Raw genomic sequence first — 18,171 nt, 5'->3', positions numbered from 1 at the left:
AGAGCAGTGCTTGAATTACTTAAAGTTTGTTTTTTCTTTGAGAAAGAATTAAACTATTTTGATGCCTACATAGAATATGGTATGAATTAAGGCAGAGTTAGTTGTAATAAAATTGAGCAAATCTGTGATTCTGCCATTACATGATATTTTGTTCCAGTCATCTTCTCTTATGTCTCACAAAATTGGATTCTCTTTGTCGTGTGCTGCCTGACTTGTTTTTGACTATCAGCCTTGGTGAAGAGTCAACATTGCATGGCAGAACCATAGTTACATGCACAGTAGCATCTTGGAAAAGAATTTAGGTTTTGAGGTACCTTGTTGCCAATCTACTTGATTCAATAGCTGATAGTGGATTTTAGGACCCTACTGATACGTTTTGTTGAAACTGATTTAAAGTTTAACTTTGTAATAAGCTTAGCTGAAAGTGACTTTGTTTCAGGTAGCATTATAAAAGGAACTGTCACAGAGCTTCAAAGAGGAGATATTTTTCTTTTTTACCTGTAAATGATGACGGTAAAACTAAATATCCCTTTTTAATTTTACTTACTAGATTATTACATCTAGGCCAAAATATTTTAGAGAGAAAGACTGTAGACCATGCTCCTTGAAAACACTTCTTTTGAAATGGGAGTGTATTAATAGTCAGAATTGTTTGCCTCATGGATATTGAGACTGCTGTGTTTGATTTTGGGACTCTCAAAGTATTCAGCATTTCATAATGACTAGTAAAATATGTGTGTTGGCTTTTTTTGGGGCTGTGTTGTTTGCTTCAAATATCAGAACACCTTTTCTGATATGTATTCTGTGAATAACCAGTTATCTATCAAAACATTTGTTTGTAGACACCGTTTACCTTTGGCTTGGGCCAAAGGGCACCATATACAACTGGCGAGCATTGTCTTCTTTGTAGAAGTGAACGAAAAGATACTTCGCTTTCAGAGAGCGGAATAAAAAATTCTAGCAAAACAGCACTTTCCACATCTCCAAAAGCAAACAATATGCTGCATCTTCCACTGTGGGTGTGTCCAGACTGTCGAAGAACAGTCGAAAAGGAGGAGAGGCACGCTACAATAGAGCAGTCTCTCGTGGTAAGTTCCAAGTACCTCAGTAGACTGAGAAGATGCTTAATTATGGGCTGCATGTCACTCTGTGCTTTGGAACCACTGGAACTGTAAATGCTTAAAAAGGATTTGAAGTGATTTTGACTTGGTTTTATTTAAACTGAATAGGGAAGTTGTTCCAAAAGTGAGGAGTTCTGGTTCTGACTTGTGGCGTTTTAAGTATAGCAAGGTTGGGATCTCATTTTACTGTGGTTTTTTGTTTTAATTCATTGGGTCTCAAGCTTTGTCCATATTCTCTGTACTTAAATCCAGTTTCTTCTACTTTTACCAACATGACCTTACTCATTACATGTTTTTCTATTTTGTCTGCTCATACTGCGTTTTGCTCACTTTGTGAAGTAAACTATCTGAATTTTCCTTGTTCTTTCAGTGGACTTCTTGAGCCACTGCACTTGCACTGACACCTCCCTGCAGATATCTAAGTTTTGCTGTCATTTCTTTAATTTATTTTTTAGTAAAGAGGCACAACTTTGGATAGCATGAATGTAACAGTTTCCTAGTCTTGGTAGCACTGCAAGTACCAATTTAATATGTGGTGCTAATATTTCAAGTTGTGAATTCAACCTCATGTAAGAGCTGTGCTTAGTGTTGCAGGAAGATACTAAAAGTTCGTTGACAGGTCCAGCAAAACCTCATTAGATATAAACTGTGTTATACTGCAGAAACAAGACTTCATGACTGACCTGGCAAGTCACACACTTGGGATAATTGGAAGTGCTGTAGATTCCAGCTGACATCTCCTTGCAGAGAGCTAACAGGTTGTGCACATGCCCATAGGCGCATACAGGTTTTTACTTCAGTAAATCACTGTGAAGAAAGATTGTATAGAGGGTGTTGTTAATCTTGTAATACTTAAAAGTATAGTTAAGGATGATTTTTGTGAGGGAAATTTGAGTATATCACTTATATACAGCTTGTGTTTACAAATAATGTTGCTATTAACAATGGTAGTAAACTAATCAAAAGAGGTTACATCTAAGGGAATTAGAGTGGTGGTATGGTGGTAAACACATTCTAGAGAGTTCAAAACACAGCAAGACTGAGGCATATTATCATTCAGTTGAGTCAAATTTTTTGACACATTTAAGCTTTGTTTAAGGAGCTAGTAAGGAAAATGAGTATCTTAGATGTGCAAGGAGGCAGGATTTGCTTCCGAAACATTTTCTTTAGCTAAAAATACTCCAGGTGTAAATAATTTTTTTTTTTTTTTTTTAATTTGGCAACTGTTTATTTTTTTGTTTTTAAAGAGGAATTTTTAAAGGCAGATAGAAAATAGATTTTCCAAGATTGGAAGCTTGATTTAAAAAGGCAATTGTATCAATTAGGTAGCTAGTCAAATTAGAGAAGCCAGCTGGGAAAAAAGCCAAAATTAGCTAAAAAAAAAAAAAAATGGTTACCAGTGACTGCAAGTCTCAGAGTGAGTTCACGTTACAGGTTTGCTGTAGATGTTCTTGTGTTCAGGTTGCTGTTGCTCTCATTAGCTTGCTTGGCAGCAACTGCATGCTGGTTTGTTCTTACCTGTGTCTCCATCCAGATCCAGGATTTGGGGCGCAAAAAAACCATCAGCAGTCATGAGATGTGAGAGAGGTCTCTGCCTGGTGCCAGGGAAATCTGGTGGCAGACTTGGGAGGGCACAGGAGAGAAGCATGGCATGTGCTGGGCTGGAGAACAGAGAGGGGAGAGAAACTGGAGACAAAAATAGCAGCAGTGTTGGGCGAGTGGTCTGTGTCACGCTAGAATTGAACAGCACTGTGCACAGGAGATTGCATCCATTTCCAATGGCAGCAGCTTTCTAACATCCATTGCTGTGATAAAATTATTTCTGGCTGTTACAAACAAGGAGATTTTGATTTTTGCTAGAAGGGGTTGTTAAATTCCGGAAGCCAAACGTACTGTTACGTGGAGACTAAAGATATAGTGCTGGTTTATGCAGGTTTATGATAAGTGTGGATGATGCAAGCCTTCCTTTAGCTTAGTTCATTGTTTGTGCTGGAGTACATGAAGGTGTTAATTATAACTAACCAGTGTACTTTGATCATTAGAAATGAAGCTCTGTTTGTATCATTGGTCATCTCTGTCCATCTCTTTCATTTATTAGGCTTTTGGAAGACTAATTCTTTGTGCCTGATTGAGTGTCCTCCCAAAATACATGCAGCACTAAGATTTGCCACTTTAATATTTGTCTACCTAATAACATTTTATACCTTAAAAACTGTTTGGGTTTTGTTTGTGTTTTTCAGAGCCAAGATTTCCTTTTGCACATGCCTCTTGGAAACAGTGGATCACAGCAGGAATCTGTAGGAGGAGGAAGAATAACTGTTGGTGCACAGACAGTGCCTGCTGCAGATCTTAGCAATTCCTCTCCTTCAGACATAGCATGCAACTGTGAAGCCTGTAATGAACGCAGGTAAGAACTGAACTCAAGCTCAGCAGCATGGTGGTTATAGTCAGATTTTGGCAATGTTGTAGCTTGTTTGTAGGTGTGTGCTTAAACTCTTGAAACAAGTTGTCTTGACAGTAACAGTAATTTCTGGATGGTAGTCTTTACCCAGTTTCATACTTTAAACATTTTCAGATGTACTTTTTTTTTTTTTCTGGGACAGTAGGAATCAGTACACCTATGTGGTGCATACAAGTAGAGGGTAATTATTTTTGTCTTCACATGCAGAGAAAATTCAGCAGAGCCTGAACGTGAACCTCAGCAGCTTCAGAATTACTGGTCCGAAGTCAGATACATGGTTCGGTGTATTTATCGTCAAGCTGGGACCCCTTTGGCAGATGACCAAGACCAATCGTTGGTACCAGATAAAGAAGGAATGAAAGAGCTGGTGGATAGGTATTCTTCAAATAATATTAATTCTATTGGTTTTTTCAGTGCTAGTTTGAATGCATGGAAGCTATTAATATGCTGTTTGCAATAGGAATATAAATGTGTAATTATGAAAGGGTTCCAGAATGTTATTCTTTAAAAGGCCTTATTCATAAGACAGTGTTAAGTTTGAATTGCCCCACATGAAAATCTTACCTTGTGGAACTAGCCTGAGGTAGTACTAGTAGTTAGTGTTTGCATCTTACTGTGATTGTAACACCTAGAAGAAATTTTATAAAAATAAAAAAAAAGTTACATTGGGCATTGATCACTAGATGAGGTGGATTTCAATTTCATTCTCATTTTAGAAGCCACAATTGTAGCTTTTGTAGGTGTTGAAGTGAAAATGGGCTTAATGAAATCCTCAGTGATCTCCAGGGTTTTTTGCTTTTAAGAATAGTGTGGCAAACCTTAAAGAGCTCCAGTAGGATCATCTCAGTTTCTCTCTAACTCAATATGTAGTCAAGGAGTTTTTATTTCCTAGGTTCCACATGTGCTTAATATACTGAGATCTGAGCAGTCTGCCCAGCTGTAGTTCTCACGTGCAATTTCTAGTTCAACCTAAATTCTGGTGAGGTAAAGACATATTTAAAAGAGAAATTCATCTAGCACTACTCTTAATGACTGTACACCTGAACTGGCTTTAATAGATAATTAAATAAGCATATTGCACTTTGCTTCTATAAAAACGGTTTGGTTTTGAACATGAGTTGTGTACAAGCAGAGTAATATAGTGTCCCTCCCTATTAGTCACACTTTGTTTATTGAAGTGATCAAAACATGCAATATAGGCTTGGAAATCAAAGATGTTTAAATGTTGTGTAGTGTGTTGGTAATTAAAACTGAATCACAGCTAGAATGGTTATTGATGTTATGCATCTCCTTAATGGATAAATTTTGGACATCAAAACATATACTATGTAACTTTCTTACGTACTCAGGAGCTTATATTACTCGGAACTGTTTTTCACTTTTGACAGAGATTATTAAAATACAAAGAGACAGGATCTCAAAGAAGGAAACCTTAAATACCAGTTGGATTATTTTTCACTTGCGTTCCCTATGGTCTGTAAAGTGTAAAATAAAAAAAGGTTATGGTTTGAGCAGGCACCAGTGTGCCCAGTCTGTAGTGCTAATATGCAGACTGTTCTTTACAAAGGTAGTCAATGGAAGTATTAATATTAAATGCATTTAAAAAAAAAAAAAAGGACTGTTTTGTGAGTGGTGAGGGAAAAGCATGGATTAGATAACTGCAGACTTCTATTTACCTAACTCTTAAGTACTTAACCCATTCATTTCTTCTTCCCACCTCCCTGTGCTGTATAAAACCCAAGGCATTCTCTACATACTTAAACTCAATGCACAGAAATTTAGAGTGAAATTGAATTATTTGAAGTGGTTCAAAGCAGCCATTGTGATTAGCTTTCTTCTGTAGACAGAAATTTGTCACATGTTAAGAACAGTGTGGAGAAGTTATGAAGAAGATTATCTGAAGAGTCTGGGTGCCTGCAGGGTTGGATGCAAATGGAGTTAAGATTTTGAGCTCACAAGTTGAAGTGAAATTGTAAAGTCCTAAATCAGGTGTGCAGGCATCCTAGTCCTAAAGGTATGCAGGAGCTCAGTCCCTTAAGTGTAGAAGTGGGGACTAGACTGTGTTCTCTGAGATCTAAAGTAGTTCTCTAAACCTGAGCTACTGTGGTAATTTTTGATGATGATAATGGTAACTGGTAAATATGTCCAGGAAAATGAAAACTGTTGATTCCATGCTCTTTTATTTCTTCCTTTCTCACAAATATTCTAACAATAAAGGCTTTGTGAAAGAGATCCATACCAGCTTTACCAACGGTTGGAACAGCAAGCTAGGGAATATGTGCTTGAAATGAAGGTTCGTCTGCTCAGACACTTGTCCCTGGGATCTAAGGTTGCATCAACGTTAGCGACAGAAGGGCCACCCCAGGCACAGCAGTTCATCTCACTCCTACTTGAAGAGTACAGTGCACTCTGTCAGGCAGCGTGTACAATCAGCGCCTTCCTAGTTACTCTGGTAAGACTGAAAAAACAGCCTTTGTGCTCCTGCTTGCCAGGGCTAATGCTGACAGAGTTGTTTCTGGGCTCTTTCATGTGTCTTCTGTGGTTGTGAATTGTAAGGTTCTTGTTGTGTTCTTAGATACAGTGAAATTCTGAAACTGCAGTTAAATATTCAGAAGTGTGGAGTAGGTATCTCTTAGAGTGGCTTGATGACATTAGTTTATCTTCACAAAGAAGGAATGTTGTTTGTGGCGCACACTCTGATACAAATCTTTAAGCAGATTTACACAACATTAGCTATCATGGTGTGGAAAACACTTCTGTTAATCTTTAATGGTCTCTTGACAACAATGATTAAGTGACACCAACTTCTGTAAGTAGCACTAACTTAAATTGTTTCCATGTTCAACTTTTCACTCACAATCTAGGATGGCTACTTGAAAAGATTGTGTTGCCTCAGACTTAATCTGCTATGTAATTTATTGTTTCTAAAGTTCTTCCTTAAATGCTGTTTTTGTCAACTGATTTTGATGTTAGACTTGGGATTACATTTTTGGATATAAAATGGACAGTAGCCTTAAAAATTTCTTCTTGAGAAAGTGTCCATTGGGTGAGTAATACCATAAACAAATTCTGTAGTTTTATTTTTTTAAGGTCTTAGAAGGTTATTAATCCTGTTTTGTTATTAATCCTTTCTTGTGCAACTTTTGTTAAGGTCCTCATCTTGTCCATCCCTTTTCTTGTGTAAGCTTTGTGCAAGTAGAAAAAAAAAAATGTGGCTAAAATTGGGAAGTTGGATTTTATTGCCAGCTAGGTAAAAGTGACTGGATAGGTAAAGAGAGGAAAAAATAGATAGATGGAACGTCCACTATGATGGCCATAGGTGAGGATATAAAGTGGAGAGGAAGCACAGATTCCTTACTGAGGTAGGGCTGTCAATAAAACTAAATTAGCAAAGCAGCAAGATGTTTCTTCTCCAAACCTTGAGCATATGTGATGGGTTTTTTGTTGTCAATGTTATGTATTTGTTGTTGTCTGTATTATCTTTCCCAGCTTTATTACTTAGATACAGACATAAGGTCACTGCTGTTTCCTGTTTATTGGCTGTTTTAACAGTCATTGTTTCTAACAAGGTGCTTGGGAGAAGGCTGCTCTCGAGGTTGATTTGCGTTGCAGCTTGTTCAGCTGTAAAGTAAAAGCTTTGCAGTGCACCTTAGCTTTCTCAAAGTGGATCTGCCAATAATGAACCCATTAGTACCAGAATTACACAGCTGATCAGAAAATCACCATTTTATACCTTTTTCCTGGCAATTACTGTGAACTAGTAGTCATGAAAACTAGTAGGTATGGGACATTGAAATAATAGCCATGAGAAAATATAAGATGCTTGAACTCCCTTGTCAACCCCTTTCCTGACAAAATTGAAAGTAAAATAAAATTCTCTTTTAAAAAATAAAAGATAAGAAAACACAAAATATGCTATATTTTTCTTGTCTTTTTCCTTCTGCAGCCCAGTCAGTACTGAAAACATCTTTCTACTAAGCTGTGACCTTGAGAAACTGAAATGTGACAATGTGGGATACCGTCTCTTGTCATACATTTCTTAGTATTAGACTTCTCTCATCCTTTTTATTAAATGGAGTAGTATGTCATAGCTTTCAGTACTGGTAGTATGGTCATTAGCTTTTTCAGGGTGCATGGATGTTTCCCCTCAAGATACCAGTACACTATGGAAGAAGGAATCTTTTCAGCTAAAATACATAGCAGGCAGGCAAGATTTCTAAATGTAGTGCTGCCTTCCTTTTAAGAACAAAAGCTTTGCATGTAGTGTACTGTAGAAGGGCATACAATGCCTTGAACCTCTACCTATGAGAAACTGATTTCTCAATGAAATTATGGACAGTTGTCCTTCCTTTCAAATGAGTCCATCCGACTTCAAGAGCAGAACTAAAGTTTTGTGCCCCACCAATGCAGGGAATGACAGATTATACTGACAGCAATTTGTAAAGACCATAGTCAGTACAGAGGGCCCTCAAGTACCCAGCATACAGACTAGAGAAGAAATCTTGTGATAATTCTTTGAGAGAAATACCATATTCTGCACAAACTGATACACAAGAGTTTGTAGATAGGTGTTGATTGTTTTGTTCACGGCATAATATGGAAATTCCTTAAGAAATCAACCTGTCTCAGTGTACCTTGAGAAATTATCAGCATTTTATAGAAATTTAAAATATTTTGAAGACATACAACTCAAAATGAAAAAGTACACATGTTTTTTGCAACTCAAAAAACCCCACAACCTACCCTTCTTAATAATATTACTTTGAACTTGTTTTTTTAAATGCTGATAGTCTTGTCTTCAGGTCTGATATAAATATGTTTCTTTCGTTTATTTTTTAACCCACTGTTATTAACAAAACTTTAACATTCCAGAGTATAATGGTGTTTCTGGGTGCTTGGGGTTATAGTGCTTAAGGCCCACTTGCTGATCTGAGAGCCAGAATGCTTGCATTTAATTCTGCTGTGTGGGTGAGTCCTGGTATAGAAAAGCTGCATACTGCTGGCTGTATGTAGGAAAACTTGCTGCCTTGAAAAGTATATTATACGTGTTTTCAATTCTTGTGTTTTAATGATAATAGTTTTAAGGTTTAGTTCTTGAAATTACATACAGTTATGTGTTCAATAACCTCAAATACAAAATGTTCCACTTAGTAAAGAAGTAAGCTGTTGGTCTTGTCTGTTGAGAAAACTTAATTCTTTAAGCTATAGTTGAGGAGAACTGTTTATTAGATTTTATATCAGTTTTGAATAAAGATTATAGGTTGACATTGCATATGTGTCTTATCCTAGATAAGTTCAAAAAGCTGAAAAATAATCATAAATAGACAATTTTTTTGGCAAGAAAATCTGAGAATTACAGGTTCAGATCATAAAATGTGTCTTTTGGTGCAGAAATGAATGGGAACTTCAAATAATGTAGACTGATACTTTTTAGATTATTTTTTTCTTAAATTCATGTCAATTTAGAAGGAATGATGCTATGGTTATTTAAGTCATTAAAAAGTGCTTCAGTTCTGAGGGTTTAGATATTAAAACTGCATAACATCTGAGCTGGTTCATACAGCCTGTAGGTTGGAAATTATACTTTTAAAATAATTCTTGCCTTGCACAGAATTTTGGGGTTTTTTTCCTTAACCCTGGTTTATTTCTCGTTGCTTTATCATTATAGGAAAATGAACATTTGAAGAAATTTCAGGTGACATGGGAATTGCACAACAAGCATCTGTTTGAAAATCTGGTATTTTCTGAGCCACTCCTGCATAATAGCTTGCCAACGCTGGTGTCACAGCTAAGGTAGGATTTTACTTTTGTTTTTTGGTTTCAAGAAGAAATGAAAACCCGTTTGCAACCACAGCATTAAAAATATCTGCTGCTGCAATTGAATTTGTAAAAATCTTTGTTCAATCTGTCTTGAAGAAAGAGTATTGTTGATTGAGCAGTCTGCTGTCATAACTTGCTTGTCAGAAGAATTACAGGCCTGATTTGCTTAGTTGTAGGTTACCCAGTAAAATGACAGCATCCTGTGTCAATACTGATGGTATGACTGAATAGTACTGTTTTCAGTTATCAGGCATTGCTGTTGTTTTTGTAGCTTTACAAGCAAATGAAAGCCTAATTACCTTCTATTTCCCATAGTGCACAGAACTGAATTCGGAATTTTAAGCCATTTCTCCATTTTCATTGGAGAAACCCCCTTGCTATATGCTTGTAGGTCTCATGGCTTTAAAGCTCCTGAGGCATTAAACTGTATATTTTCTTAGTAGGGTTGCTCTGCTTGTAATTTGTGTACTGCCAAAGTGTTTGGGTTTTCTAGGGAAGAGGTATTAATAGAAATTTTCTTTACCCTGTGTCTGAACTTTAACATACAGTCATGGATGGTTCATGTTGACTGCTCTGTCTTGTTTGTGATGAAGACATGTTTATGATCTGTGTTACATGTGTTCTAAAGGTATTGTCTTGTGTAATTTTCCATGGTACAAGGGCAGTTTGACTAATTCTGTTACAAGAGATGTTGTGCACAGTGGAGGAAAAAAAAAATCTTTTGAGTCCTCCTTTTGCTAGTAGATACTCGAAAGGAAAAAAGAAGAGACAAAAAGGTAGAATTGTTGCCAGGCTTAGCAAAAAGTCTAAGATGTCTCATAAGTTACCCAATTTAAGAATTAAGAATTAAGTTACCCAATAAAAAAGAAAGCTTTTCTCCCGCTGCCTCAGCAGCTGATTTTCTTCCTGTGTTCAACAGCATGTTGTTTAATTGTGTATTTTTCCAGTTCTGTGGCTTCTTTTCTATAACTATCCTTCATCATGTCCATGCTTTTTGACAAGGCCTCTCTGCATCTCTTTACTCCAGCAATCCTCACTGTATAAAAATGTTTATATTGCCTTTATCTGCAGAGCTGAGAATTGGTCTTAGTGAACTTTATGGTTATTTCTTAACAAAAGCATTTTTCATTCAGTATACCAGTTCTGTGCTACTGCAATTAAAGTCAGAGCAACAGAAGTTGTTCTGCTGTCACTGTGGTGACAGCCAACTTCAAAGCTTACAAAGATGATGAAATCAGAATCTCTTTCTGCACGAGCTTCTTTTCCAGTGCATTTGTATTTGCTAGGTAGTTTATGTGAAGCACCCTTGAACTTACGGTTTTGCCTAGTTTTATTGATATGAATCACTTTTTGATAGGAAAGGTTCAGCACAAGCTTCCCATTTCTAGGTTACATAGTGTATGTCCTGTTTTTCTTTGATAAACATAGATTTTGTTTGTATTCATGGACTCTCAGGATTTTATTTTGTTGAGTTCTCTGTGTCTTGAAGTGACAGAATTAGATTTCTCTTGGAAAGATATGTTTCTGCCTCCCACTGGAAATTAGTGGAGAAATGTTCCATCACAGAAGCCTCACATGGAAAAGCAGGGATCAGCGTAGTCCTCTGCACGTTTGGTCAACAGAGAATCACTTATGTGCAGTAGAGGAAGTATTGCCAGAGTTTTTTACAAAAGAGCATTGGCCTCATTATTTTCTCTTCCTGATGAGAAATGTGAAATGGCATTTTAACATCTCAACTTTGCTTAGATTTTGGGTGTTTGTCCTTTCTTTCATCCTTTGCTTACATCACTGAATTTTTTGTATACCTGTGGCTTTTTCGAAATACGTAGTTGTTCTGTGGTTAGTTCCAAGGATGCTTCTCAGATGTCAGACTAGAAAAGGTGTTCACATAGGGTGATTGAAAAAGCAGCCTTGTGGGGGTGGAGTTTGCTTAGCTGATACAAGATCAGCTGTGTCAGTATTCCACAGCTGACAGGGGACATCTGCTGGGGTAAACTACCAGGGTCTTGTTTGGCTGCTACACAGTCAGCATCTGTGGCTTGTTTAGGAGGCAGCTCAGCTACACAGTCTGCAGACCATCTGCAAGTGCTGTCCATGGCTTAGCAAGAGTTAATTAGTCAGCAGGGCTTGTAGGTCAGACACAGCATTTCATAAGGATGTGTTTTCATAATGAGTATTTGTGGAAATCCAGTCCATTCAGAGGTGAAAGGGTAATACTTCCTGATGAAGGTGTCAATATGAAGAGTTTCTTAGAGGTGAAATAATATTGATTGGGTTAAGATACTTCTGATTACAAGCAGCCTCTGACATGCCTCCTGTGTTCACCACACTGCTTTAATGGCATGTGGTGACCAGTGAAGTGGCTGATGTCTGGGGCTTCTCTGTCCCCTTTGTTTTCCCAGCATGGGATGGGACACTGGTGAGGATATTTGCAGAGCTTTGGTTAAACGCCATTGTCCAAGAAAATTATGTGTTCTTCATCAAAATACCTAGCTTGTCAACAGGTATGGCTTGGAAGTCTCAGTTACTTTAAAGTGAGCAATTCTTGTTAAATTTTATGTATGTGTTATTCTTTTTATTACCTTTTTTAGTGCAGTCAAGGAACATTTTCTATCTCTGTTTAGAGGACTGAAATGTTAACTAAATTGTTGCTTTATTGTTGCCTTGGGGGTTGAAAGTGTATTTACTAGTATCACATTAGCTTTACTCAGAGTCACAATAAAAAATTCAAGTGTTAATGCTGTTGCATTGCTAATACAAATTTTTTAAAATTGAGTTATTTTGCTTCCGACTTGAGCATATTTTAAAAAATATTTTGTGCACAACTATTGTGTGAACGAATAGTACTAGTCAGGAGCAGTTATGAGAACAACTTACTGATTCTTATATAGTAGGGATCTGATTTTCACGTAATTACATAATACCAGAAACAGAGGCCAAGAAAACTAGTAAATTGTCATCTAGTAACAGGAGTTGACAGTGTTTTCACTAAGAGTAAGAAGTGTTGTATCCTAAAGGCACTGTAGCCCTTGAAACTTCTTTTTGTATTCTTCAACCAATGGACATCCCAAATTTTAGTGTGCAGAATTGCTTGTGCATCCTTCTTAAGTGGTTCTGTTGCAGGTCCTGGTCAAAACCAACAAAACAAAATTGAATTTATTGGCAAATTCACACTGTTAGCTGTAACTTGGTGCTTACTGAGTTGTCTGTTTGCTCAGCTCTTCATTATGCTTAATTGCCAAGTTAAAATTAAGGGGTTAGTTCTTTGCCAGGTGACAGGCAGGACTATGAGATTCTGATGTTGGGTTGACATCCTATTGCAATGAAAATCTAAACAAACCTCTCTGAAATGCTGGAACTGGGCTTAAATATCATATTTTGAGATGCTTCGATTCTATTTTTTTTGTATTGACTTTGATTTGCTACACAAGCTCTGTGACTAATTAATTATCACACAGTTTCTCCTTAATTAGAGTAGAAAAATGTTGTAAAGCTTCAGTTTATTTGTGTCACTTGACAGGTCATTACAATTCAGTGTGGTTTAAACGCATGTTACTGAGTACAATTTTGTCTTTTATTATTTGTAAAGTAAATGTATTGGGACTTGGCATATTTACTCAAGAAGCATTATGCTGTGCAAAGTTGCAGCAGTAGGAAGGGAGGTAAGTCTGTCTCCTATTTCTGAGCTTCTCACAGAGACAGTCAGCAGTGACTGTCATACCCATGTTTTGAATTCCACGCTGCTCAAGTGATAGTAGGTAACTGCTTGTATCTCACTTGCCTTATTTCACAGCACATGTCCCACCTGCAACTCCAGCTCATCTAGTCATCTTTTTAGCACTAGTCATGAGAGTTCTGCTTAACAAGCTTCTGGCTTTATTTTTATTATGTAGCTCTGCAATGGATAGTCAACATGTATATTTAGCCCATAGAATTTGGAAGGATATATCAAGCAACAAAATTTGAACAAATAGGTTCGTCATCTGGTTGCTCATGGAAAAGAGGCTCTAGCAATGTGGCACTTCCCACATTCTTGCTATTGTTGGTTACAGAAGATTGGAATAAGCAGAGTTTGGATATTTTTTGAAAAACTACTAAAAATACTCAATTTTTGGGATGCAAGCAGCTGTGTGGGCCTAGGTGTGTCAATAATCACATTTTCACAACATTCTTTTTGGCTGGCATAACTTAAAAAGCATGATTCTTCAGTGAAATGTCTTTTCCATAACCAGTGCTATTTGAACTTTTAGGCTTGGAACAACACACGATTCCTGTAGTGAAGATATGTATAGTACCTTGCTACAAAGGTATCATCAGCTGGAACAGGAAATGGGCCAAGTTGCTGAAGCATGGCTTGAATGCCAGAAAAGAATAGATGATTATGTTGATGAACAGGTAAGAGTCATGCAAGCAGTCTCTAGACTGGTTATGTAGGGAGCAGCCCATGCAGGACTGTGCCTTCAGTGAAGGATAATTTCTTGGGTATTTTTATCCAGGGCTTTGAAGCAACAAAATGTAGCTCTTTTCATTCATGTTAGTCATTCACAATAGAAAAGCACTAACTTACCAATACTTAGTGGTGATTGTACAATGACATATTCAAGTTGTTGAAGCTGATTATTGTGTTTTTGTTTAGAGATGGTCTTTGAACATTTTGTAATTATGTTAGCCAGTAAATGAACCATAGGAAATAAAAATAACCCATTCCACAAAACCCTCTAAGCTTTCAAAATAATAAGTGCACTACATGAAATCCAGAGGAAGAGGTAGCTTTTAAAAATTATGGCATGTTTCATAGTGTGATGATGATCATTGTACAGTTGTCAAAATGAGAACTGCAGTTTGTCTCAATGCATAAATATTTGAAACCTCTGAAGCAGTCCTTTAATCAAGAATATGTTCTGATAGCTTGTTCTTCTGAATTTGTGCTACGTTTCAGAAAATAATCATGTTATTGTGCCGACTCCTACATTGCTGAGAGCTTAATTTTCAGAAAAATAGCTGTTTATTTTGTAAGTGGTTGTTTATACTCTTCAGAAATTTCTCCTGTGGCTTTTGTTTCATGCTCAAAAAACTTAATTTTTTGAAAGCACCTCAGGAAAAGAGTGAAAATCTGCTTAATTAAATCTTGAGTGTTCTAGAAGAAAAAATGTCTTGGAAATAACTAAAGATGGAGAATTTTATGGAACTTTCCTTCTATTTTGAAGTTTTATGAGCAATAGGAATATGGAGAACTAATTTGAGATTCAGTAATGCTATGTTGCTACTGTAGATGACAAGCATACTTTAGTCTTACGATACACTGTAAATGTCCTTTAGAAGTTGTTCCCTGTGTTGAAGATTTAAGTAAACTTTTACCATTAATTCCAGTGCCTTAATGATGGAGACAGGATATAACTAATTTTATTTTTAATTTTACTTTTAGAGTTTGTGCTATATTTGGGGACTGCATCTGTGAGCTTTGAGTTAAAAAGTTTTCTCTTGGTCTGGCTGCTTTTGTGCTCCTAAATATTTGATTGCAGCTCAGTAAAATGTCACCATCTCACATTTTTTGCTATTAGAAGTCATCTTCCTCATGATGTCGGGGTGTCATGGCTGTCTGATATTGCCTCTTCAGTAGGAAGGGAGCCCACTTCACTGCCATCATTCATTTGCTTTTTTTTTTTTTTAATATGGCATTTCTGTAGAGTCACATTCATGTTTGGTTTCTGGCTGGTTGTTCTGCACCACTTGATAAACAGCTCTTAACTGACTTTTCTGTATTTCTTTTTATCAAGTGACCATGCAGTTGCCACAAGTCCTGTCTTATAGCATTTTTTAAATTTGCTCAGTGAAGCCTATATCCTATGCAAACAGGCACTCTTCTCCCAGCTGAGGGAATTTAATGTGATGACTTAATTTCTAATGACCAGAAGTACCTGCAAAGGTGGGGGCCATGTAGGAGTAACAATTGTAAAACCTAAACCATCAAATTTTAATGAAGATACTGATATTTATATTGGTATTTATTTGTAGGAAAAAGTATTTTCATGCCTTAAACTCTGTGTTGTTAATAACCTGTGTTTATACTGTTTATGAAAAATACATTATTCAGTATAACCGTCATACCTGAATTTGCAGTGCTATTTTTTTCAACAAGGTAGAAATCAGAAAGCCCTGGTGCTATAGGAACTGTGGATCTTAACAGTGAATGCATGTTCATTAGTGGCTTGCTTCTTGGCTCAACAAAATGGTAGGGTTTTGTTGATAGTGTTTGGAAGGTTAAAAAGGAAAGGAGATTTAAAATGGTTCTCATTTATTGTGGAACTATACCCAAAACAGTGCATCAGCAAAGGTAATTGATGGACCCTTCACTCTAGTATGTTATGTTACTTGTTGGTCAAAAAAGAGAATCGTTCTTGCAAGCAATACAAATATTATTGTGTAAGACTGTATAAGACAGCTGTATCATGCACAGACATAACTTAATACACTGGTAGGCCATGTTTGTATGTTGTGATAAAGTTTAGAATAAGAAACCATCTGTAGCAGTGCCTTTATTAAGAATTTGTTAAATCTGAGGAAAATCGTTGGAGTATCTGGAGTACAGGAGAGTTTTAAGTGTATGAAGCCTGTACATCCAGATCCAAATTTCCTCACCCAACTTACACTACATGGACCTGAGGAGGTCCCAGGTTTTTCCAACAAGTAATGGGTAGACAGTCATATGTGCTTTGTGCCAAAGGGTTTCCTTTTTTTTCTTTTGTTTCCTTTTATTTTCATTTTATTTTTTTAACTGAAATGCTTTTGCCCAGGCAGAGCTTACTGCTTGTCTATCCATATTAATGTGTGATTTTTATTTTTTTACTGTCCTGGTCAACTTAATGGACAAAATAGTATGGGAATAAATTGGTTTTTGTTTTTATGGTATCTGTGCTGATAATTGAAGCAGTCGCTATTCTTGTGTGCTGAGAGTTTGTGATAGAAATTATTTTTATTATTTCTAGTGAAATAGTCTAAGAAAATAGATTCACACATGGAATTTGGGGGAAGCTCAAATGTGATTTATATTTGGTGCAGACTTCAAAATTTGGAAGGAACAAGCATCTTGTGATATATATATGGACATCAGAGTCCATACGCAGATGATTTAATGTTGTATTTCTGTTCTGACCCGACTGCTGACTTTGTTTTGTGATTAAATCCATTTCAGAATGGAAAAATAATTGTTCACCTGTCTGTCTTGCTTGTCTGAGGGAGCTCAAATACTTTTTAGCCTCAAATAAATAGGGAGGAAGGAAGAGGGTGGTAGAGGCCCTCTCTTCTCTATTGGGCAGCAGTAGTAGCATATTCCATCCAGATGTACAAGACTGAAGTGTCAATTTTTTCTTCTGATGGCATTTGAATTTATCTTCCACTCCCTAGAAGAGTTCTTGGGCATGATTCATGTGGTTGTATTGCAGCTGCTTTGCTCTGGTAAAATAAATATTTTCTGAGGAAAAGAAAGGAGGGAGAGAAGTGGGTTTCTATTATTTATGGAATCAATAACTTAAGATACTTGCAGACATGGAGTATTTGAAAGGCTGCAAAGGTGAAAGTAGGAAAATGTGAGTGTCAGCTCCTGTTCCCATTAATGCTCAGGTACCAGGACTTATCCCATACTGTTTGCTGTGGCAGTGTCTTGGCAGGCTTGAGCAGGCAGCTCCCAGTTAATGCACTGGCTGTTTTAAATGTCGTTCTCTGGCATTAAAAGTCTTCTTTTACAAAGTGTAGTGAATGGAAGAGGCTGACTTTGATGGTGAGGGTTCAGGTGTCAGGGCACCCAAACCACTGAGTGTTGCTGGCTTTAAATATAGTTCAAGGGTTCTCAGGAGCTGATAGTTCATTGAGGATGAAATTTCTGATGTTGCTTGCCACAGGCTCTGCAGTACCTTTTAGTGTGTCTAATAAATGGTATGAGTGATTTAAGAATATTTCATGAGTGCCTTTTTTTCCCCGTATTTTTTTTAAACACACATGGACATGGTAAACTCATTTTTTGGTGTTAGCGTTATCTTACTGGAGCAAAGGAAATCCAAATCCACAGTAGTGATAAAAATATGATGCTGATAGTTTCAGAAATTAATTAGGCAAATTTTTTCCACTTAATACTGCTTCAGATCCCCAGCTTAAAACTTCATCTTCTAAGTTAAACAATGATAATAGCAATAATATACTTAGCTTAGTAGTGCGACTTTAAACTTTTTATCAAGTATTAATTTCTTGAGGCATGCTTTTGAAGATAAAAAGAATGTTGCTAATAGTGTAACCTACTGGTCTTTGGCTCACTAACCTATTTTATGAAGCAATTTCTTATATTCTATAAGATGATTGATGATGATTATTATTGTTTAGGTAAATTTTAAAAAAATAATTGTAAAAGATAACCCAGGTAGTTGTTTTTCCTCACTGATGAAGTAATGCTGTTAAAATGTTGTAAGGTACTACACGAGGAGTTTCATTCTTGCATTTTGTTGTGTTATAGTTCCTTTCGTGTTCACTCAGTGAATTTATTTACAAAATGAGAAAAAAATAATTTATGTACAAGAAGTTACACACTCTGTATGTATTTATGGTGATATGATTTCAAAGACATGTAATTACAAAGTATTTCTCCAGCCTTAGATAAATCAAGAGGCATAAAAAACTTTGGGGAATAAATAGTCTAGGTCACTACTTCTGATTCTTTTAACTCTTCAGCTGATTAATTCCACATTTGGTACTTCAGGGTTTACACTTGAGCCTGCATTG

General features: G+C 36.6%; 1 protein-coding gene across 2 annotated transcripts in view; it reads left to right on the top strand.

Annotated features, from left to right (window-relative positions):
* Positions 1–18,171, top strand: part of FAM193A (family with sequence similarity 193 member A) — a 77,600-nt gene that overhangs the window by 33,663 nt on the left and 25,766 nt on the right. For both annotated transcript variants that reach the window (XM_058838093.1, XM_058838092.1), the window contains exons 3-8: positions 843–1,088; positions 3,362–3,528; positions 3,790–3,957; positions 5,800–6,034; positions 9,251–9,375; positions 13,653–13,797. In XM_058838093.1, the coding sequence (XP_058694076.1) occupies positions 843–1,088; positions 3,362–3,528; positions 3,790–3,957; positions 5,800–6,034; positions 9,251–9,375; positions 13,653–13,797 (1,086 nt within the window). The remainder of the gene's footprint in view (positions 1–842; positions 1,089–3,361; positions 3,529–3,789; positions 3,958–5,799; positions 6,035–9,250; positions 9,376–13,652; positions 13,798–18,171) is intronic.

The sequence above is a fragment of the Poecile atricapillus genome, chromosome 4 (assembly GCF_030490865.1).
Source record: "Poecile atricapillus isolate bPoeAtr1 chromosome 4, bPoeAtr1.hap1, whole genome shotgun sequence".
In the NCBI taxonomy this organism is placed as follows: domain Eukaryota; kingdom Metazoa; phylum Chordata; class Aves; order Passeriformes; family Paridae; genus Poecile; species Poecile atricapillus.
Note: the sequence above shows the minus strand (reverse complement) of the source record. Positions and strands in the feature narration are given on the sequence as shown.